General features: G+C 42.1%; 1 protein-coding gene across 2 annotated transcripts in view; it reads left to right on the top strand.

The window, feature by feature from the left end:
- The first annotated feature begins 4,196 nt into the window (after positions 1 to 4,196).
- Positions 4,197 to 23,348, top strand: part of LOC311143991 (FERM, ARHGEF and pleckstrin domain-containing protein 1-like) — a 76,861-nt gene continuing 57,709 nt past the window's right edge. Inside the window, exons 1-2 of one of the 2 annotated variants that reach the window (XM_084179904.1) lie at positions 4,197 to 4,353; positions 11,029 to 11,225. In XM_084179904.1, the coding sequence (XP_084036030.1) occupies positions 11,055 to 11,225 (171 nt within the window). In that variant the 5' untranslated portion in view covers positions 4,197 to 4,353; positions 11,029 to 11,054. The remainder of the gene's footprint in view (positions 4,354 to 11,028; positions 11,226 to 23,348) is intronic. The other variant, XM_084179903.1, reaches the window with a different exon arrangement.

The following is a 23,348-nucleotide window of genomic DNA, read 5'->3' as shown; positions in this document are numbered from 1 at the left end:
TTGTTGTGAGCATCGCTTCGAGTTGTAGTTCTGCTGTTGGCTGTATGGTGCACAAATTAATGATTGTCACCGCATCATTGAAATGCAAAACCTGGGACCCACATGTTTCCATTAAATGACAATTAATCACAAGACAAACCAATCAGAATACTGTCATCTCTGTGTTCTGAAGAATAGAAGCATCATGAGTGAGATGTTTATACAATAGATAACTATGGAGGACGTACACAGTGTTGTGCTATGTCTTTATATTTTCATTATAACATATTCAAATGCATGTAAGATTGCTCCATTTGAGTCACTCTTCGACTGTTCCAACACTCTTGTGAAGATCTAAACACAGAGGGGCCTCTGATATGCCCTGTAGGTTTAGTGAAGGACTGGAGTAATGGAGGGGGGAAACTCATTACAATCTTGCAGTGGACTGGACTGCACAGCCTCTCACTGGACTGCCTGCCTGTCTCATGCCAGGGATAGCAGGAGACCGGAGGAGATGACTATATGAGCTAAGACCCTGGCTCAAACTGCTTGAGGCATAAAATTATTACGTGCCTGGTCTACAGCAGCACCGACTCTCTCTTGCTCTCCTGCACTTTCTTTCTCTCGCTATAGCTCTCACTCTCTTCATGGTCTCGCTCTGAAATGTTCATCTTTGCCTTAGTTCCAAGAAAAGGCCTCCAGAGAGGTTCTGTTCTGTCGCTGCCAAGGCACAGAGTGTGATTTCCACATCTCAATCCCACAGAACACAAGGAGTAGGAGACTTCTCTTCCTGCCAGTAGATTCAGGGAGAAGGTGGGCGAACGCCGAACAGCAAAGGCATTAAACAAGCCCAGCTCCAGCCTTCCACCCCAGATACTGCGAGGCGTCCATATCTTTTATCCCTGTCCCCAGCCCCAGCTACATGCAGGAGTAGGCGGCATGGAGGAACCGGTCCCAGTCAAAGCCTCAGGCCACTCTCCAGAGAGCAGAGCAGAGATCTCCTGAATAAGAAACCAGGAATGCAGGCAGGCAGGGAAACTGGAGAACTGCACTGTATGTCTTGCATAGAGGAAGGAGACAGTTATTTTATCCATGAACCCTATGCCACTAACAGATCTAAAAATAGGTCTATATAATAAGATGATTACCTTTTACACATATCTCTGTGAGATAACATGCACTACGCTGCTGCCTTTAGATTCACCTAAGCCGTTTGTGACGCCTCCATCATCCTCCACAATGTAAAGCCCTTTGAGACCTAGTGCTATACCAAGGCAATGCATAATCCTGCACCATTACTATCATATAAAACCTAAAATAGCAGTGGCCTGTGAAAGACGTTGTTGCATTTCTGTGATAGTCAGTTCATATACAGATACACTGGAGCATTCAGCAGCCTCCTCACCCTTGGCAGCAAGCTCTCTCTAATGATGAATACAGCTGTTGACAGACACAACTTGATGATCTGAATTACAACTCCCTTCTTTGCTATGGAGACGGCTGAACTAATTCACTGGCCTGGACACAACAACAGCATGTGGGTTTATTCACAAAATTGAGAAATGAGTGAAAGGGCCAACTGTGATCGACTAAGACATGCCCGTTAAAAACATTTACTGACAATAATAGTAAGACATTGCTGTGCCAACAGCTCTGATACTTGATGAAAAAGTGTAACGAAGTGGGACAGCGATGGAGCCGAGACCAGAGGAAAGGGAATATTGAAGTGAAGGGGATATTGAAGTTGTGTATCTGAATAAGTTAATTGTTGAGGTAATGGGGTATGCCTATTATGATAGCATGGTATAATAGTGAAAATGTACTGTTCTTCTTCATTTCACAGTTGTCTTTCTCTTCATTCTATGAGTTTTCCTTCTGGGCTGCAGAACAGTTGTGTAGCCCCTGCTCCAGTGAGCAATGATCCCTCCAGTGGATCCTCCGTGAAGTGCACTCCAAAGCTGGGGTACATCTCAATAGTCTAAGTTGTCTTCCTCTCCTCATCTCCTTCCTCCACCATAGTAATGTTAAAGCACTTGACCGGTGAGTGCAAAATACCCCTTAAGCCTTGGGCATTCCAAATATTGCTCTCACTGATTCTGGCTCGTCAGATAGGTGAAGGGGAAGAGACTAGGAGAGGATGCCATTTTAGACTATTTAGATTTACCTTAAGGAATGCAGTCGGAAATCATCCTCTTTGGATAAGCTTAACATGACAGGTGCTACTTTAGGCCTAGTAAGAAAATATAGCTCTGTGTTCTGTCCGTCACCATCCCTGAATATTCTTATTTCTCACCTTGATGAAGTGCATCCATGATGTTATGAGACATTATGTTTTACTATCAATGGATGTGTGTGCAGAGACAACGGAGAGTAGGATTTGGTCTCACTTTACAGTAACAGTGCAACACTAATACCTGTGTATTTCCATAGTAATCCATGTGGTACTTACAGTATAATCACCACCATGTAAGTACATGTTGTTATATAGTGGACAGCGTATGCAACTAAACAGCTGCACCAACTGTTTTTGTGAAAGTACATGACAACTGAAAACAGTGAAGAAAACCATGCTAGACTAAGTTACCATTTTTCAACATCAGTGTAGGCTATTTCCATAATATATATAATATAAAAGGCCTACATATTAATGAACTTGCTTGAATACTACTTATTATTTATTAACATTTTCATAAGGTAGCCTACATTGGTCTAATATGTGTAAAGGCATTATGTAAAGGCAAGCGTGTGCAAAGCTGTCATCAAGGCAAAGGGTGGCTATTTGAAGAATCTCAAATATAAAATATATTTTGATTTGTTTAACACTTTTTTTTGGTTACTACATGATTCCATATGTGTTATTTCATAGTTTTGATGTCTTCACTATTATTCTACAAGGTAGAAAATAGTAAAAAATAAAGAAAACCCTTGAATGAGTAGGTGTTCTAAAACTTTTGACCGGTAGTGTATGTCCATGGATGATATTAAAGAAAATGTGAAGGGAGGTAGAGTGATTGGGGCCAAAAGGTTGATCAGTAGGAAAAAAGGTCAAAGAAGTGAAAGCTTATCAGTGCTGCTGAGGTTTGAGAAGGTTTTGCCTGGAAAAGTACAGATAGGATTCCTTAGTTTCAATGTCAGAGAATTTGTCCCATCCCCATTGCGGTGTTTTAAATGCCAAAGAATGGGACATGTAGCTGGTCAGTGTAAAGGAAAGAAAGGATGTGCCAAGTGTGGAGGGGAACATGATTACGGTGAATGTGGAAGCAATGTGGAGGTTAAGTGCTGTAATTGTGGGGGAGAACACAGTGCATCATTTGGTGGATGCCAGGTACAGAGAGAGGCTAGAGAGGCTCAGAGATATAGGATCAGTCATGATGTGTCATATGCAGAGGCTGTAAAACAGAGTGGTAGAACTACAGTGCAGACTGATGGAGCTTACATGGATGTACCTGTAGTAAGTGGACCTACTGTCGGGGCTGGTGCTTCTGATGGTCCTGGCATGGTTTCGAGGCCTGTTCAGAAATCTTGCTCTCATGAATGTGCGGTGTCAAAGGACACTTTGATAATGAATTAAGTTGACTTCATAGCTTTTATTGGTAAGGTTATCAATACAACTCGGGTTGTGGAAAGCAGAGATGCCAGGTTGAATGTTATTGTGGAGACTGCAAAAGAGATATTGGGGGTAACAGATGTTGCTGTTGAAATGTTGGTTGACATGCTGAACAATCCTAAGGGTGGAGTGTTTCAGCATGATATTGATCAAGTTTAATGGGGTTGGGGGTTTGGGGGGAGGGGGAGGGTGTGGTAGACGTTAGTAGGGATTTATTTGGTTTTTAATTGTATTTTCATGGTAGTACAGAATTGGGCAGATCATGATTGATCGTACATTCCAGCACAGTAGGTGGTGGCATGCACATTAAACGTTTGTTTGCTGACTGCCGTGATATCATAGAAGAAGAAGAAGAAGAGGAAGAGGAAAAGGAAGAAGAGCTAGGGTTAGAGCTATGGGTTATGGGTTGTTAGGGCTTTAACCTAATGTATGCCCCATATTCTACAGCTAGATGGAGCTATGTGGCTGTAACATTTATTTGGCAAAGATTGCACTGCAGGTAGGTGCAATGCCTTCCACAATAGCTGGAGGCACTGTTCTTCATTTATTGTTGGGGTAACAAGCCAAGAGAGGATCTGCCGCTCGTTTCAATGTAATCCTGTCTCTCCCCGCACACAGTCGTCCGACATGGCGACCATGAAGAAGCTTCTCGGCGGTACAACCAGCATTTGAACTCCATTTGGCTCCACGAAAGCAGCCTAAACTGCGTCTGGAAGTGGATGTAAAATATTTTGTAAATTGGGAATTATACACATTTTAAAAACAGGGTAAGATTTTATACCATTCATTTCCCTATGTGCAAAACGGCAGTGTGCAACTTGTTTCAGCAGATTAGAGATAAATCGTAGAAGTAGCCTATCCCCAGTTGCCTTGGATTTTGTAACCGTGTAGCCTGTTTTAAAGAATGTTAACGTTATGCTTAACCATATAGGCTAATTGTCGCATCTAGTTAGAACAATCGTTATTACAATTAATGGAAGATCTAACCGTGTTTTTGCCCGGTCGTTCTCACAACCAAGAGCGGTGGTAAAAAAAAAGAAGCACTACATCAGACGTACAACACCAACACTGAATGGGAGAACATCTCATGCCCGTAGACCATAGCCTGTATACAATATTTTTGGAATAAAGAATGGGTGTTGAATATACGGCATTTATATAGACGTGCCTCGTTTACAATTTAAATTGAAAATGTAATCAGTGAGAGTGCATTTTCCATTGTTACTTTGTTACCCTTGAGGGAAGTAGTGGCTGGTCAGTTGAGTCGAGGTTATTTATTTGTAGTCTAACAATAATGTCCTATGGATTACTGTACTCCTCTAGACTACATTATCGTAGCTATGTGCGTAAAATGTCACAAGGACTTTGTTCAATAACCATTCCCCCAATAATCTTGTTTTCTTAATAGGCAATAATAAAATATAAAAAGCTTGTCAGTTTGTTTGTTTTTGGTGTGCATACATTTCTTGTATGTTTCCATATTGGTTAGATTTGATAATCCAAATATGCCTGCGTCAAAACTAGATTTTTTTGTAATTTTACCAGAAAGATTACATGGTATGACTCACTGAACTGTCAAACAGTCGCCCCTCCCCCAAAGATACACTCATTAAGAATCTGTATTGTGGATTGTCAAGCAGAAAAGGCAAACTGATGTTCTGTTATTTGATTGAGCCGCTCTTAGGAACCACAGTTATAGAGGGGTTTAGTTTAATTGCCCAGATCTGGGGTCCTACATAATTTCAGAATTATTGGTATATTTCTTGAAATCATGTTCAATCATACAAACCCCCTTTAACACATTTAACTTACAATGGCATAATGGTATACACATTTGAAATTTAAGTTCTGCATACAGTTGAATGCAAAGGTTCAAATATGAGAGCCACACCCAGGTATAAATGTCTGGAGCTGAAGCATGTTGCTGTCCAGTGGAAATAGGAGTGGATTTTCAGCACGTCTCAGGTAGACAGTTGGCTGAACTACCCCATCCTCAAGCCATTCTGCTGGCTGTAATAAAATCCAGCTGTGCAGTTGCAGAAATGGTGCCTGCATGTGTTGGACTGCTCTGAAGGGCTCTGTGTGCTCCTGCTGCATGCTGCGTAAAGACAGAGGAGCCTCTGTTAAAGACCAAACTGCCTACCAGAGCCAGCAGCCACAGCACTATCTTACACGGTTGTGGGGAATTTCAAGCAAATGAGTTCAAAGCTAGGCCCTGTGAACACTGGGGGTATGAATATGTTCCCCTGGCATTGTACGCTATAGTATCCTGGGCTGGGCTGGCATACCAGTCATATGTCCCAGGCCGGCTGTCTTCGACAGTAACAACATAGTAGTAACAGAGCTGTGACTGAGTCGCACTAGCCAAAGACTACATTCCTATTCAGGGGCCCACATACTGTAGGGCGACACATGGCAGACTGGCCGTTGATTCATGAGCTTGGGGGCAGGGAAGGGTAAGCGTCAGTTGAACTAATCATTGTCTGCTCTCTCATAGCCCTGGGTCTCACTCTGTTGTTTGGAGAGTGTTTAGTTACAGTATTTATGGGTTACTTCTGAGCCAAGGGTTTTCAGTCCCATATTAAAATCCCTATGCACATTTGACAAAGCGTGGTAGCTTGTAAAACAATAAGGGAGTTGATGTCTCCATGGTTTCTCTTGAAGGGGACAATTCACAGACATGCTTGGACTGCATGCATATCTCTATGCCCCTTGTGACAGCAGTAGCAATGGCTTTAATCTCTCCAAGTGAATGGTCTCTTCCCTCCCACACTTGTGACCCCTTTGCTGGAAAATTCTAACAGCACTCCACACTCACCCAGGCCATGGCAGTATATATTATGGGCAGGTGCAGCTAATTTAAAGCATTTGCTCTAAACAAGGTCAGTTGTGTGGCGTAGCAATGTGTTCAACAACCTCCAACCATGATGATGATGATGATGATGATGATGATGATGTGTTAAATATTCATTGTGTGTAATGGTGCACTGCCTCCACACTGTAAACAAAGCGTTTATTTGATCAGCTCTATGGGGGACTGAGAGGCTGTTAGAAATAAACAGAGACGGTCGTTGAACAGATCAACAGTTTTAGCCTCAATTTTCCCCGCTCTTGATGTGTTGGCCAAATTCAACTGTCTTTATATGCAATCCTCATCTTAATTTGAATCTGAACTTTGAACATTGTGTGTGCACTTCTTCAAGAGTCAGTGAGCCACCACTGTACTGTCTGAATGAGAGCTGCCCCCACCACCACGCTCCAATACCCCATTTGGTGAGCTCGCAAGATGACATCAGCATGCTGGAATGTGTGATAAACAGAGAACTAAGCAGGGCCTCTGGGGTTGGCTTGAGAGATGGTGGTGGATTGACCTGCTCCTGCTGCCTCAACCCAGAATGGATGATCCTGCAACTGGTCGAAACACATTCCACCACCAAGAGCTAGTCATTCATTGAAAGGAACTGATTTATTCACTATTCATTCACACATGTCCAACTAGGCCTAATTATAGTATCTATCTGCATGTTGCATGTGATTTAATATGCCATGCATGGTGATCTCCATGGAAACCATGCTGTCATACATCATGAGGAGATCCACACAGCCCAGATGGTATGTCCTTATTAGCAGCTGGATGTCAGTGAACTTGGGACATTCTCTCGCTCGGCTGCTCCTTACTATCTCTACTGTTTTGTAGTTCACTCACTCTATCATAGTCAATTGTTTAGACTAGGGATGCACCGATATGACATTTTTGGCCGATACCGATATCCGATATTTTCCTTGCAAAAAAACAGATACCGATATAAAAAAAATTGAGTGGCCTTTTTAAGCATTCTAGTACAGTTAAATAGTTGAAACAAAGTGTCATATGTTCACTTGTTCAGTTAGGAACAGATTGTTTAATAACTTGTAAATGAGAAAAATTACAAATCCATGAATGTATTTTATCGCACAACTGATATTCATGACACAAATATCTGCAAATAATTGGGGGGGGGGGCGGGGGTTTAGTACATTTAGTACAACATATTGCATTTTTCTTGCATTCCAAAGGGTCATTAGACATAGATCAACATTGGCTAATGTTGGCCGATGTAGTAACGTCTCTCTCTCACAGAGATATACACACACACACACAAAGTTATTTTGTTGGCATTTACGTATGTCCCCATTACCAGTAAAGCATAATCAAAACCTATTTTTTTCACTTACTTGCTGTGGTGTTTCGTTGTTAATTTCTTCAGTCGTTCCATTCTCAACCAGGATTTCATCATACATGTCAAGCAGTGAAGTTTCAGCTCTGTCTGTCTGTGGCCTCTTCTGTCGTGGTTCCTCTCTCTCTCTCGGTGCGCACTGTCACTGTGTCCATTTCCATCTTGTCCAGCTGTGTCTGTAACATTTCACGTAAACCCTGTTTCTTGTCTGCATCGAAGTAGCGGTCCTTGTACCTAGCATCGAGCATGGTGGCGACATAGTAAAGATGCTCAGAGAGAATGCCACCGAATCGCTTGTTCTCACAGCCTCTAGTAGAGTACTTTTGCAAGTTTTAACCCCACGGTCTGTGTCGGCAGTTTTGTTGAGCAGGTGTTTCAATGCCATGACAGAGGGTATCACGTCTGCTGCAGACGCAGTTGATGAGCTTATTTCTCGAGTCAGTTGTTCAAATGGAGCAAGGAGTGTGTTCATGTTTTCAATGAGAGTCCACTGGTTTGTACTGATTGTTGCAGTTAACTCCTAGTCGGCTGCGTACACGCCAATCACTCGTTTCTGTTCCAGCAGGCTCTCCATCATGTAAAAAGTACTGTTCCATCTGGTGGAAATGTCTCGCTTAAGCCTTTTCGTTTTCACTCCAAGCTGCTCCTGTATTGCGTGCAGGCGGCTGTATGCTAGCTGTGAGTGTTTAAAATGACCCACTATCTTTCTACCTGTTGTCACTGTGTCAGATATGCTGCGTTACGCCAAAACACCTTTGTTCACAGGTAGTTGCAGCGTGTGTGCCATGCATGGCAAACTGGTGACTCAGCATTCTTCCAAAGCCTTTGTCATGTTACTTGCATTATCACGTAGCACAGCCTGTACTTTGTTCTTGGGGATTTTCCAAGTTTAAAAAATGTTCTCAAATGCCATTGAAATGGCAGCAGCGGTATGAGAACCAGCACATTCTTGAGCATGCAATACGGCTTTCCTCAGTATGAAATCCTCGTCGACCCACTGTGCTGTCAGACTCAGCATGCTCATGGGGCTGACATCGCTGGTCCAAATGTCAGTTGTGAAGCTAATAGCAGTGACGCCCATAGCTCATGGATGTGCCTTTCAACAATACTGTGTAACTCCGGGAGGGCAACATCTGAAAAATAGCGCCTACTTTGTAATGTGTACCGGGCTCGAGTTGCTCGACCAGTCGGCGAAAGCCAACATCATCCACGACAGAGAACGGTTGATTGTCAAGGGCAATGAATTCCATTATCTTGGCGTTAATGGATTTCGCCTTTGAGTTGTCTCGCTGAAATGTTCTTACTCTTTCAAATGACTGCTTGACTTGAACTTGTTTAGTTGTTGGAAGTGTGCTCTTAGTTTTTTTCTGCTTTTGTTCTAAGTAGTCGCTGAACGTCTGGGGGTGATGCACTTTCAAATTAGTAATTAGGTTTGTGGTATTGAAAGATTTCACTTTCTCCCCTCCTCGGGAAATAATAGCAGCACAATCTTTGCATATGGCCTTTCTGTTATCTTCCTTTGAAACTTCAGAATAGATCCACACAACAGACATTGGGCTAGGTTAGGAATGCTGTGTTGCACGTGTAGCACTGTATTTTTCGTGGCGTCATTACGTCATCTACCTACGTTATACAGGTATGCACGTCAGCTTTGACATCGGTTTTGCACATCGGCGTTAAACTATACATAGAGCCGATGCCGATATTGGCATTTTCAGCTAATATCGGCCGATTCCGATATGCTTACCGATATATCGTGCATTCCTAGTTTCGACCTTTTGATGTTACGGACTATCCCTGTTATTCCTTTGTAGAGTGATTCTTCACTTTGAAATCAAGCAACACATTTACAAAGAGAGGGAACTAATTGCTTCTCCCAAAGGCTACAATTATCACCCATTAGATTAGAGTGCAAATACCTCATTTGCAATTACGTTGCTAGTCTGACACAAGCTGTGAACTCTCTCCCCTGGGACTTCATCTCCTTTTATGTAACCCACCCACCTCCTCTCCTCTGTTTTCTCCGGGATAGGAAGAGGGGGGTTCCACTCCCTAATGCTCAATTTGAACAATTAATAGTTGAACAGTTGACAGACATGATATGAACTGCATTATTGCCCCACCGACAGGCAAAGAAAGGCAAAGTGTGTGTTTGTGTGAGTGCTATAACCATGTAACCGACGGTTATGGATGAAGACCGTCATGAAAAAAATTAAATAATAATAATTACAAACAGAAGACGGGACAGCTGGGCATTCTTGCAATTGAGTCAGTTTCTGCGGTAACATGGACTCTTAACAACATGATGAAACTTTGTTGCTCCTTGCTGAAACAAGAAACTAGCTAAATAGTTTTTGGTTGCATAGGCAACACCCCCCACAATGCAGTAGAAGCACACATAGAAATATAATGAATAGATTGGCCATGGAAACTTTAACCCTGACAATTTGACCCTGTAAACTCATGGGTACACTTGCAATGGCTGCCTGGTATTGTGATGCAATAATTTCCATGGTAAAGTAGAATTTTCATTCAAATGATATTAACTGATGTGGCTCATGCAATGGAATGTATTTTTTGTAATGTCAGTTTAGTTGAATAAACAAATCACAGCACATTGATGGTTCTGACTAGGTGGAATACAGCTACGACCGGAAGTTACTTTTTTCGCAGCAGGTTAGGGGAATTAATGTGGCAGGTTAAAGTTAGGAAAAGGGTTAGGGTTAGCTAAAATGCTCTCCTAACCTGCTACGAAAAGTCACTTCCGGTCGTAGCTGTACTCCATCTAGTTACAACCCATATTGATGGGTACACTACACGTCCTTCTTTTACTTCCTGCTTTGCTCCTATGGGGTACACAAGCAATGGCCGCCAGTCCACCCATTATGCCATCATTGACTTGAATGGGGACACCCTTTCTATTCATTTTATTTCTATGGCAGCACATGCAGTCAGGAGCGAAGGAGAGGAGAAAATGTGCGTCTAACATTTATTACATTTTTGCTATTTATTACATTTTTGCTGTTACGGAGACTGCAGCATTTGGCTGGCCAATTACCGTCATCCAAAATTCCATGACCTTCACAACCCTAGTGTGTGTATGCGTACGTGCATGTGAGTGTGTGTTGTACAAAATGTCCCGGGTTCGAGCCCAGTGAGAGACAGGGACGGAACCTACTTTGTTACGCGTGTGTGTGTATGACGGTTCTTCTGCCTCCCCTGCAGGCTGTACGGTAGCAGAACAGAGCACCATGGTGGAGCCCGAGCACAGAGCATCAGCAGCCCAGCGTCTTGGAGCCCAGGAGACCCTGGGCATCAGCACCCTGGACCCTGGCCACCGGCCGCCAACCATGCCCCCTGGACGCCACGTCTCCATTAGGATACGCATGTTGGACGACACAGAGGAGGTCTTCGACGTCTCTGTGAGTTCTGATTGGCTGTCTGTCTAATTGGCTTATAGTGCAGTATGTTAAAGGTATAAATAGTATCATCCTTTCATCGTCTTTTTATAGCTTTGACATTAAAGCAGTACATCAAAGGAAGGACTTTTTATCTTGACAGCAGTCTGTTGTTAAGGGTTACAGGTTGGCATGGTAACTGTATAAACGTCAAGATGCTGAATGCATGAATGAGCTTAGACTGATCAGTGCTGGAAAATGTCTGGGTTCTAACCGGCATTCTCAACATCTCTGTTGTTGTTGTGAATAAAGGTTATTGTTCTAGTTCTTTGGATGTTGTGTAATTTAAAGCCTTACTAAAAAGATAAAAGAGCAACTTTTTAAAGAGGACTATATCATTGTTGTCGGGTGAAAACCTCTTATCTCCAAAAACGGACATATTTTACCATTAACGAACATATACTTTTTAAACTTCAGAAGCTACTGTATTTTGAATACATTTTCTTGGTCCTAGAGTCATGGGATGTTCAGACTACATTGAGGAGAGTTACTGCTTTCAATACATGAAAGAAAGAAATAAGATAAGAAAGTATGAGGTTTTCATCAGACGATATGTGAAAACAAAATAAATAACGGAAAAGTGGTGCGTGCATATGTATTCATCCCCTTTGCAATGAAGCCCCTAAATAAGATCTGGTGCAACCAATTACCTTCAGAAGTCACATAATTAGTTAAATAAAGTCCACCTGTGTGCAATCTAAGTATCACATGATCTGTCACATGATCTCAGTATATATACACCTTTTCTGAAAGGCCCCAGAGTCTGCAACACCACTAAGCAAGGGGCACCACCAAGCAAGCGGCACCATGAAGACCAAGGAGCTCTCCAAACAGGTCAGGGACAAAGTTGTGGAGAAGTACAGATCAGGGTTGGGTTATAAAATAATATCTGAAACTTTGAACATCTCACGGAGCACCATTTAAATCCATTATTAAAAAATGGAAAGAATATGGTACCACAAAAAACCTGCCAAGAGAGGGCCACCCACCAAAATTCACAGACCAGGCAAGGAGGGCATTAATCAGAGAGGCAACAAAGAGACCAAAGATAACCCTGAAGGAGCTGCAAAGCTCCACAGCAGAGATTGGAGTATCTGTCCATAGGACCACTTTAAGCCGTACACTCCACAGAGCTGGGCTTTACGGAAGAGTGGCCAGAAAAAAGCCATTGCTTAAAGAAAAAAATAAGCAAACACATTTGGTGTTCGCCAAAAGCCACAAACATAGAGACTCCCCAAACATATGGAAGAAGGTACTCTGGTCAGATGAGACTAAAATTGAGCTTTTTGGCCATCAAGGAAAACGCTATGTCTGGCGCAAACCCAACACCTCTCATCACCCCGAGAACACCATCCCCACAGTGAAGCATGGTGGTGGCAGCATCATGCTGTGGGGATGTTTTTCATCGGCAGGGACTGGGAAACTGGTCAGAATTGAAGGAATGATGGATGGCGCTAAATACAGGGAAATTCTTGAGGGAAACCTGTTTCAGTCTTCCAGAGATTTGAGACTGGGATTATTATTATTATTATTTAAATGTCTTGGAATGGCATAGTCAAAGCCCAGACCTCAATCCAATTGAGAATCTATGGTATGACTTAAAGATTGCTCTACACCAGCAGAACCCATCCAACTTGAAGGAGCTGGAGCAGTTTTGCCTTGAAGAATGGGCAAAAATCCCAGTGGCTAGATGTGCCAAGCTTATAGAGACATACCCCAAGATACTTGCAGCTGTAATTGCTGCAAAAGGTGGCTCTACAAAGTATTAACTTTGGGGGGTGAATAGTTATGCACGCTCAAGTTTTCAGTTTTTTTGTCTTATTTCTTGTTTGTTTCACAAGAAAAAATATTTTGCATCTTCAAAGTGGCATGTTGTGTAAATCAAATGATACAAACCTAAAAAAAAAACAATTTTAATTCCAGGTTGTAAGGCGACAAAATAGGAAAAATACCAAGGGGGTGAATACTTTCGCAAGTCACTGTACGCTAACACACTGTTATATATTATGAAAGCTAAGCTATGAGACCAACTGGTCTGTCTTGGCCACATACAGCCCGTGGGCTGGATCTAATTCAAACTGTCCCGCAGGAGGTTTGAGTAAAAAACTGGGTTAGAAAACACTCCAGGCCACTCTTGAACGTCTAAAACTAGATAGAAAGTATGTAGAAATTATAGTGGACCTATACGTTTTCAAATAACTGCAAGTTTTCTGGCCCGCATATTGCTTTTGATGAACAAATTGTTCAGAAAAATGATCTGTGCGGACCTCCACTGACTTGAAATCCCAATGTAGTCGTCGACCCAAAATGATTGCCCACCCTATACAGTATGGTTGCGGAAAGGGGACGGTTTGTGATGTTTGAATGGGCAGAGATCTGCCATGACAAATTGTACTTTTCATTACCAGCCTATTTACTTCTGTGGTTATTAAAGATTCTCTCTGAGATTGGGGCTGCTTGAGATTGCTTTGCTTTGTGAGCCAAATCAGCCAATGTATGCAATGTAATATTTTAGCCTAACATCAAATCTCAGAATAGTCCTAGATTGCTGCCTTTCATGTGAAATGTAATCTGCTTGATTATGAATGACTGATGTTCTGAAGACTACAATATTGTTAGATGTATTAAAGAAGGGTAATGGATGCTTATTGAAAGTGATGTGAATGTTAATTGAAGACCTTGAGATTTAGCAAACAGACATGTAAATCACGATACTTCCTGTTGAAATGGACAAAAATAGATTGGTTGTTCTGTACCGTCTTTTCTCCCAGAGTTTCTCTGACATTGTGGTATTACTGTAAGGTATACTCTATGACCCTGATATAGTGCTTGAACTACAGGGTGGAGCTTGGATCAAGACTGTTATTTTCCTGAGAATAGTCCAACTAGCAATATCCTTTGACCTCAGTGCTTCCTGCTGGGAGCGAGGGAGCGCGATGGGTAGTGATAGGGAAGAGAGGGAAGAAGTGATGATGGAGGGAAATAGATACAACACACAGAGAATTCATTCAAAGGGTATGAATAGAGCTTCATAGTAGAGATGCTTGAAATGGAACCCTGTGACCAACCCTGTGATGGACGTGTTTTGAAGCTAGCTGCTGAGAAACATTGGCAGGTTCCCAACTGCCGTGCAGAGAAAAGTCTTGTTCCCACAGCATGCTGTGAGACTTCCTGTACAGACCATGAGGATTGGCCCGTCAGAGAGATGTTTCTGGTGCTAATGAATGATTTATATACAGTGCCTTCGGGAAGTATTCAGATGCCTTGACTTTAAAAAAAAAAAATTACATTACAGCCTTATTCTAAAATGCTACTTTAATTTTTATTTTTTTTATTTTTTATCTACACACAATAACCCATAATGACAAAGCGAAAACAGGTTTTTAGCAAACAGAAATACCTTATTTACATAAGTATTCAGACCCTTTGCTATGAGACTCGGAATTTAGCTCCGGTGCATCCTGTTTCCATTGATCATCCTTGATGTTTCTACAACTTGATTGGTCCACCTGTGGTTAATTCTATTGATTGGACATGATTTGGAAAGGCACACACCTGTCTATATATGATCCCACAGTTGACAGTGCATGTCAGTGCAAAAACCAAGCATTGAGGTCGAAGGAATTTTCCGTAGAGCTCCGAGACAGGATTGTGTCGAGGCACAGATCTCGGGAAGGGTACCAAAAAATTTCTGCAGCATTGAAGGTCCCCAAGAACACAGTGGCCTCCATCATTCTTAAATTGAAGAAGTTTGGAACCATCAACTGCCTTCCTAGAGCTGGCCACCCAGCCAAACTGAGCAATCTGGGGAGAAGGGCCTTGGTCAGGGAGGTGACCAAGAACCCGATGGTACCTCTGACAGAGCTCAAGAGTTCCTCTGTGGAGATGGGAGAACCTTCCAGAAGGACAACCATCTCTGCAGCACTCCAACAATCAGGCCTTTATGGTAGAGTGGCCAGACGGAAGCCACTCCTCAGTAAAAGGCACATGACAGCCCGCTTGGAGTTTGCCAAAATGCACCTGAAGGACTCTCAGACCATGAGAGACAAGATTCTCTGGTCTGATGAAACGAAGATTGAACTCTTTGGCCTGAATGCCAAGCGTCAAGTCTGGAGGAAACCTGGCACCATCCCTACGGTGAAGCATGGTGGTGGCAGCATCATGCTGTGGGGATGTTTTTCAGCGGCAGGGACTGGGAGATTAGTCAGGATCGAGGCAAAGATGACTGGCGCAAAGTACAGAGAGGTCCTTGATGAAAACCTGCTCCAGAGCGCTCAGGACCTCAGACTGGGGCTAATGTTCACCTTCCAACAGGACAACGACCCGAAGCACACAGTCAAGACAATGCAGGAGTGGCTCTCTGAATGTCCTTGAGTGGCCCAGCCAGAGCCTGGACTTGAAGCCGATCTAACATCTTTGGAGAGACCTGAAAATAGCTGTGCAGCACGCTTCCCATCCAACCTGACAGAGCTTGAGAGGATGTGCAGAGAGGAATGGGAGAAACTCCCCAAATACAGGTGTGCCAACCTTGTAGCGTCATACCCAAGAAGACTTGAGGCTGTAATCGCTGCCATAGGTGCTTCAACAAAGTACTGAGTAAAGGGTCTGAATACTTATGTGAATGTGATATTTCAGTTTTTTATTTTTAATAAATGTGCAAAAACAATCTAAAAACCTGTTTTTGCTTCATCATTATGGGGTATTGTGTGTGGATTGAGGGGGAAAAAACAATTTAATCCATTTTAGAATAAGGCTGTAACGTAAAAATGTGGAAATAGTCAAGGGGTCTGAATACACTGTATACTCTAGATTACTGACGGGCCGCTGTTTTGAAGCCACTGTGTCTCCATCTTGGCACTCCCCCACCATTGTAAAAAATATCCTGGAAGCTATAGAAATGCATTTATTAATGTCTACATTTGTTTTTGCCATGTTTATTATATTACATACACCTTAATGCATACTTTTACATTATATTATGCGAGCTAAACATAAAAAAAAAACATTTTCCTTGAAGCAAAAAAATACTTAAATACATGTAATTTTGGCCTTGAAACACTTAATTGAAATACTGTAGAATTCTATTCATTCATATGGAGGACTGCTTCTTCTGGGGTGTGCCAATATGGCAGACCGGTGCATCAGCAATCCAGGGTTTATATACATCTTTGGGCTAATGTGTGTATTGCTCTCGTGTCCTCACAGGAAAACTCACATTGACATTTCATGAGTGAGCTAGCCTAGCATTCATATCCTAATTTAAAGTCACACAAAAAACCAATTACTCTTTGAGAGAATGAGATGACTCACCCTGCCCAAGTGACACTGAATTTAGCTGACCGGCAATGTGTGACTTTAAATTAGGATATGAATGCTAGGCTAACTAAATGCAGTATAATTTGGGTAGGGGGTGAGTCATTTCATTCTCTCAAAGAGTAATTGGTTTTTGTTTTAGGAGGTATTTTACTTCCCAGCTCGTGACCAAGAGCTTCAGGTCATGCTGTCATTCATGCCTGAAGCTCATTAGGAAGTTTTGTCTCTGAATGCCTAAATTATAGAATTTTGCCTCAGTCTTGTTTTGGGTTTGTCTCGTTTTAACCAAATATGAGTGTGAACTCTGGGGCCCATACATCAACCAGCTGCCACATAGAATCTGGTTAATTAAAGAGAAGGAGGGCTGTAACGAGGAATATGGAGGGAGAGATGACATGTTTCTTCATAGGAAGCTAAAACGCTCTAATTAAAAATGGAAGGGGGTAGGTGTAGTGATTATGCTACACTGTAGGGGTAACACTTTGCTCTGTGTGAGTTACTTCTACAAAGGAGTCTTTAGTTGGATAGTATTCACATACATTTACCCTATTTTTTTCCACAATGGGGTAGTGCCCCTCGTAGAGTGCAGTGATGGGTTGTCCTAGCTGGGTGTTATGACTGCTGCAGGGAGGCTTCCAAAAGGGTTCTTCGGCTGTCCCAATAGGATAACCCTTTTGGGTTCCAGGTAGAACCCTTTGTAGAAAGGGTTCTACGTGGAACCGAAAATGGTTCTACATGGAACCGAAAAGGGTTCTACCTGGAACCGAAAATGGTTCTTTAAAGGGTTCTCCTATGGGGACAGCCGAAGAACCCTTTAAGGTTCTAGATAGCTAGACTCTTAGAAAAAACGCTGAAATGAACAGAGTAGGGATGGGCATGTGTAATGAGTACTCTAATGGACGTTAAAGCTCGATCTTTAACTATATATATATATATATATATATATATATATATATATATATATATATATATATATATATATATATATAATTTCAGATACTCTAAAACTATTTGGTGGAATGTGCTTTGTGGCTGCCAGAACGTGCAAGTGAAATTTCGTCTTTAAAAAATAAATACAATTTTGTCTTGAAGACAGCGTTAATTTGCTTTGACATGTGGAGTAGTACATGTGCATTTGCGGGGTACAACAAAAAATAAACCAATGCAATCATCACACAATTCCCTTTCCCCTCCATGTCTCATTCACTCAATTGCGTTCCGAGCTCTCCCTCCACACATGCGTGCTGAGTGCAAGCTCCCGTTAGGACTACAGAAATGCCTATTAAAAACGTATCTAACTGATGGGATACACAATCTACATTCCTTGCCAAATGACGACAGTTTTATCACATTCAAAATGGACTGGTTGATTGAAGTAGGAAAATATGTGTTCCAACAATGAGCTGCAGTTTTGGAATAATTGTGTCCTGTCTTTTTTCCACTTATGCTACTTTGCGAACTGCTAGTGCCATTTAGAATTGTAGCTCAGTTGGTAGAGCATGGCGCTTGCAACGCCAGGGTTGTGGGTTCGTTTCCCACGGGGGGGCCAGTATGAAAATGTATGCACTCACTAACTGTAAGTGGCTCTGGAAAAGAGCGTCTGCTAAATGACTAAAATGTTAGGCTCTCTAAACATAGACAGGTTCCACACTGAAAATATGCAAGAACATTAGTTTGATAAAGACAAAGATCGTATTTTCATCAGAATCACGACCCTTAGGCCGTCGGCGTGATGCCCTTAATTGCATCAATAACTTCCTGCAGTCCCCTCCCCCACCCTCCTGTAATTGACTCTGCCCATTGGTCCGTCTCAATTTGAGCTTCAAGAAAGAGAGGGGGGCTGCACAGATTAAATGCAAATGTGGCTTGGCTTCAGCAGCACTGATGGTGATGGATTTGATCACTGCAGTAATAAGGGAACATGATCGCTGTATCGGTCTATTTGCAGTGAGACAGGCTGCTTTCTCTCTATTAGAGAGGCTCAAGAGGTTTAGGATATCAGTCCCACTGGCCCAATGTCAGCCCACCCTTCCAAGACAATTAGATTATCAGGATTGTGTATTTCATTACAGGAGCGTCGAGTTCAGGCAATGAAAGATTAATATGTTGTAGGATTTACATTCATAGTGACAGATCGGTGAGAAATGTTTTCTATTTCACTGCTCTGCATGTAAAAACCCAACCACTCCTCTGTAAATCGATCCCTTTCCTGTTCCTCTGGTATAAACTTCCAGCCCATCAGACAAGGTATTGTATTGTATTGTAGGGAAACAAAAGGGGCATTAGAGTGGGTCACATAACCTGCTGTGGCCTACTTAGTGCTCCCTCTGGCTGGGAACTAAACTGTTGTCCCCTGTGGCTGATTCGTCACACCTTGATGAGCACTCTTTTGTAGCCTTATGAAGGCCTTTAGTATGCACCAACAGAGAGCAGACCTGATCTGACCAGCCCAGAGCTAACTACTGTGAGTCATACAAGGGAGCTGTGCTTTCCAAACATATGAGGTAAACCTTAGATGAGTCATGTGTTCATATCAGTAACTACATTTGTCTGGCCAGCTATAACATAAGACAAAAATGTCATGTTCCCCCCCCCTACTTTTTTGATGGATGTTCAATCTGAAGGTGCCAATGGAAGTGGTTGTCTTGCTGGCTGTGATCTGTGTTGGAGTACTATGTAGTTGGGGGATGGGAATGGGGATTGACAGACAGAGAGAGCACCATTCTCATTTGTCAGGATGAGAGAAACAGTCAAGCTCTATTAACTCCAGACACCTAAACCTTACTGGGATGTTACTGGAGAAAACAGAAATCCTGGCAGTTAATGTGGAACGTTCCGCATGGTTCTCTCTTCGCTGTCTACAGTATACAGTGGGGAGAACAAGTATTTGATACACTGCCGATTTTGCAGGTTTTCCTACTTACAAAGCATGTAGAGGTCTGCAATTTTTATCATAGGTACACTTCAACTGTGAGAGGCGGAATCTAAAACAAAATTCCAGAAAATCACATTGTATGATTTTTAAGTAATTAATTTGCATTTTATTGCATGGCATAAGTATTTGATCACCTACCAACCAGTAAGAATTCCGGCTCTCACAGACCTGTTAGTTTTTCTTTAAGAAGCCCTCCTGTTCTCCACTCATTACCTGTATTAACTGCACCTGTTTGAACTCGTTACCTGTATAAAAGACACCTGTCCACACACTCAATCAAACAGACTCCAACCTCTCCACAATGGCCAAGACCAGAGCGCTGTGTAAGGACATCAGGGTTAAAATTGTAGACCTGCACAAGGCTGGGATGGGCTACAGGACAATAGGCAAGCAGCTTGGTGAGAAGGCAACAACTGTTGGCGCAATTATTAGAAAATGATGACGGTCAATCACCCTCGGTCTGGGGCTCCATGCAAGATCTCACCTCGTGGGGCATCAATGATCATGAGGAAGGTGAGGGATCAGCCCAGATTAAAATCCTGCAGCGCACGCAAGGTCCCCCTGCTCAAGCCAGCGCATGTCCAGGCCCGTCTGAAGTTTGCCAATGACCATCTGGATGATCCAGAGGAGGAATGGGAGAAGGTCATGTGGTCTGATGAGACAGAAATAGAGCTTTAAGTGTCTAAACTCCACTCACCGTGTTTGGAGGAAGAAGAAGGATGAGTACAACCCCAAGAACACCATCCCAACCGTGAAGCATGGAGGTGGAAACATCATTCTTTGGGGGTGCTTTTCTGCAAAGGGGACCGGACGACTGCACCGTATTGAGGGGAGGATGGATGGGGCCATGTATCGCGAGATCTTGGCCAACAACCTTCCCTCAGTAAGAGCATTGAAGATGGGTCGTGGCTGGGTCTTCCAGCATGACAACGACCCGAAACACACAGCCAGGGCAACTAAGGAGTGGCTCCGTAAGAAGCATCTCAAGGTCCTGGAGTGGCCTAGCCAGTCTCCAGACCTGAACCCAATAGAACATCTTTGGAGGTAGCTGAAAGTCCGTATTGCCCAGCGACAGCCCTGAAACCTGAAGGATCTGGAGAAGGTCTGTATGGAGGAGTGGGCCAAAATCCCAGCTGCAGTGTGTGCAAACCTGGTCAAGACCTACAGGAAACGTATGATCTCTGTAATTGCAAACAAAGGTTTCTGTACCAAATATTAAGTTCTGCTTTTCTGATGTATCAAATACTTATGTCATGCAATAAAAAGCAAATTAATTACTTAAAAATCATACAATGTGATTTTCTGGATTTTTGTTTTAGATTCCGTCTCTCACAGATGAAGTGTACCTATGATAGACATTACAGACCTCTACATGCTTTGTAAGTAGGAAAACCTGCAAAATTGGCAGTGTATCAAATACTTGTTCTCCCCACTGTATCTATCCCTTCTCTCGCTCTCAAGTTGTTTTCAGCACTTTTATTTCCATGACTGATTAGAACTTGTTTTCTCATGGCTCTCTCTTGTCCCTCTGCAGCAGAGATTTGGTGAACAATATGTTTGGTACATCGACTCACAATAAAATCACAGTATGGAATTGCAATACATATAGAATTGTGAGAATTGCAATACGTATCGTATCGGCACCTAAGTATCGCGAAAATATCGTATCGTGAGGTTCCTGGCAATTCCCAGCCCTGCTGTGTATGCGTGTATACCCTACCCCTCTGTGTGTATACCCTACCCCTCTGTGTGTATACCCTACCCCTCTGTGTGTATACCCTACCCCTCTGTGTGTGTACCCTACCCCTCTGTGTGTATACCCTACCCCTCTGTGTGTATACCCTACCCCTCTGTATGTATACCCTACCCCTCTGTGTGTGTACCCTACCCCTCTGTGTGTGTACCCTACCTACCACTTCTCTCGTAAAAATCCCCCCCTAGCATAAAAAATTTGCCCCAAAGGACTGTTTTCTCCTCTAAGACCAATACTCAATCCATTAGGCACACTGTTCTGGCTCTGTGTACCAGCATGTTATAGAGGGGAAAAAAGCTAAATAATTAAGCAGTATTTGTGTGTGTGTGTGTGTGTGTGTGTGTGTGTGTGAGATATATATGTAGGTCACTTGATGTCACCCTACGGTTGTTGAGTGACATTCGAATGAGTTGGTGGTCATCCTGGTCAGGAGAGAGTCGTTTTCGCACTCTGCCGGTCTGTATCTTTGTTGTCCCCAATGTCTGCTGCTTGACCTTGTTCTTATGAACCGCCGTCTTTGAAATGTTAAGGACCTGACGCTCACTGTATCCCTCTGCCAGTAAAGCCAGAATTGAACCCTTCTTTTCCTCACTCAAAACTTTCCTTTTCAACTCTTTTGGCATGGTCAATAGTTATTTTTTGATTAATATTACTTTTGAGGTACTATTAGCACTGTTTTTGCCATCCAGCTGATCCTATTGCAAGAGGATAGTGATGACCACAGCAGTGGTTTTTATACTTTTCCTCGTTAAATACGATTTGGTTCAGGTGATCACCTAATCAGTTCCTAATTCAGTAGAATGAGGTGTGCCTGTGTTGGAATTCAACAAACACTGGAATGGAATGGCTGTCATACATGTAGAGATGCTGATTTAAGAAAAATGTGCAGTGGTCTCTTAATTTTTTTCCAGAGCTGTATATATATTTATTTTATTTTATATATTATTATTATTATAATTGTTTATTTAAATTGGGCCATACATTTTCTTAGCGGCCCACCTAGGTCTCGTTCAGACAAGACTAGGTTTACCCTGCTCTTAAGATGCCAAGATCACAGTAAGTGCAAATTGTGTGGATGTTAATATAGCAAAAGCTCATTTGCTCTCAAGCCATAATGCATTATACATCAGCGGCACATTGTTTCATGAATGTACTACTAATCACAGTGAAGGGGAAGACACTCACCGCTGTTACTTCGCACTAATCCTGTGAACAGCCACAGACAATTCATTCTAGCTTGACTTAGATTGACTTAGATCACTGGGCTAGGATTAAGATGGATGCTTGTTTCTATATGCTGTGTGGTAAACTCTGTTTGTACCCCTATATGTCAGTTGATATCATTATCCTCTAACATCGTTAGGGTTGCAAAGGGAGGGTATATTATTTGAAACTTAAAAAATGTACCAGTAAACTACCAGAATTTTGGTATCTTTCAAGGATTTTATGTAATCCATCACAAGACATCTAGTGACCCTTATTCAGAGGGGCTGTGTTAAATGCGTAAGACACATTTCGGTTGAATGCATTCAGTCGTGCAACTGACTAGGTATCCCCCTTTCCTTTCCCTTCCATTTTGGGTACTTCAGATTATCACAGGTGTCTGTAATTATCTCTGGCCTTATCACATGTAAAATATATTAAATAATTAAATAAGATTTTAAAATACAAAAATAGAATGACAAAGCTGTAGAACATTATCCTAAATATAAACCATCAACTTAGTGAATACCACTGGTGTTTAGCATGAAATAAATATTTTTTAAACACTTTTTTATTTTACCATGTCAATATGTATTTGTTGTCAATGTTTTGGCATCAAACTGGTGGCAGTTGTGAAGAAAAGTCAATAGTCTGAAGATTGCAGAGTTAATTGAAAATAATGCCATTGTTGATTTGACGCTTTTTTCAATATTTTCTCTTGAACCATATGGTCTATTTACTAGAAACTCTTGGACAATATGGACACTGATTATAAAAAATGAATACTATATATTAATACATTTTTTACAAGTTATTCAAGTATAAATTACCTAAATTACTGAAAATTCCGTTAACTTTCGTAAATTACCGGTAGCTTTGCAAC

Source organism: Coregonus lavaretus (genome assembly GCF_964263955.1).
Source record: "Coregonus lavaretus genome assembly, chromosome: 16".
In the NCBI taxonomy this organism is placed as follows: Eukaryota; Metazoa; Chordata; class Actinopteri; order Salmoniformes; family Salmonidae; genus Coregonus; species Coregonus lavaretus.
Note: the sequence above shows the minus strand (reverse complement) of the source record. Positions and strands in the feature narration are given on the sequence as shown.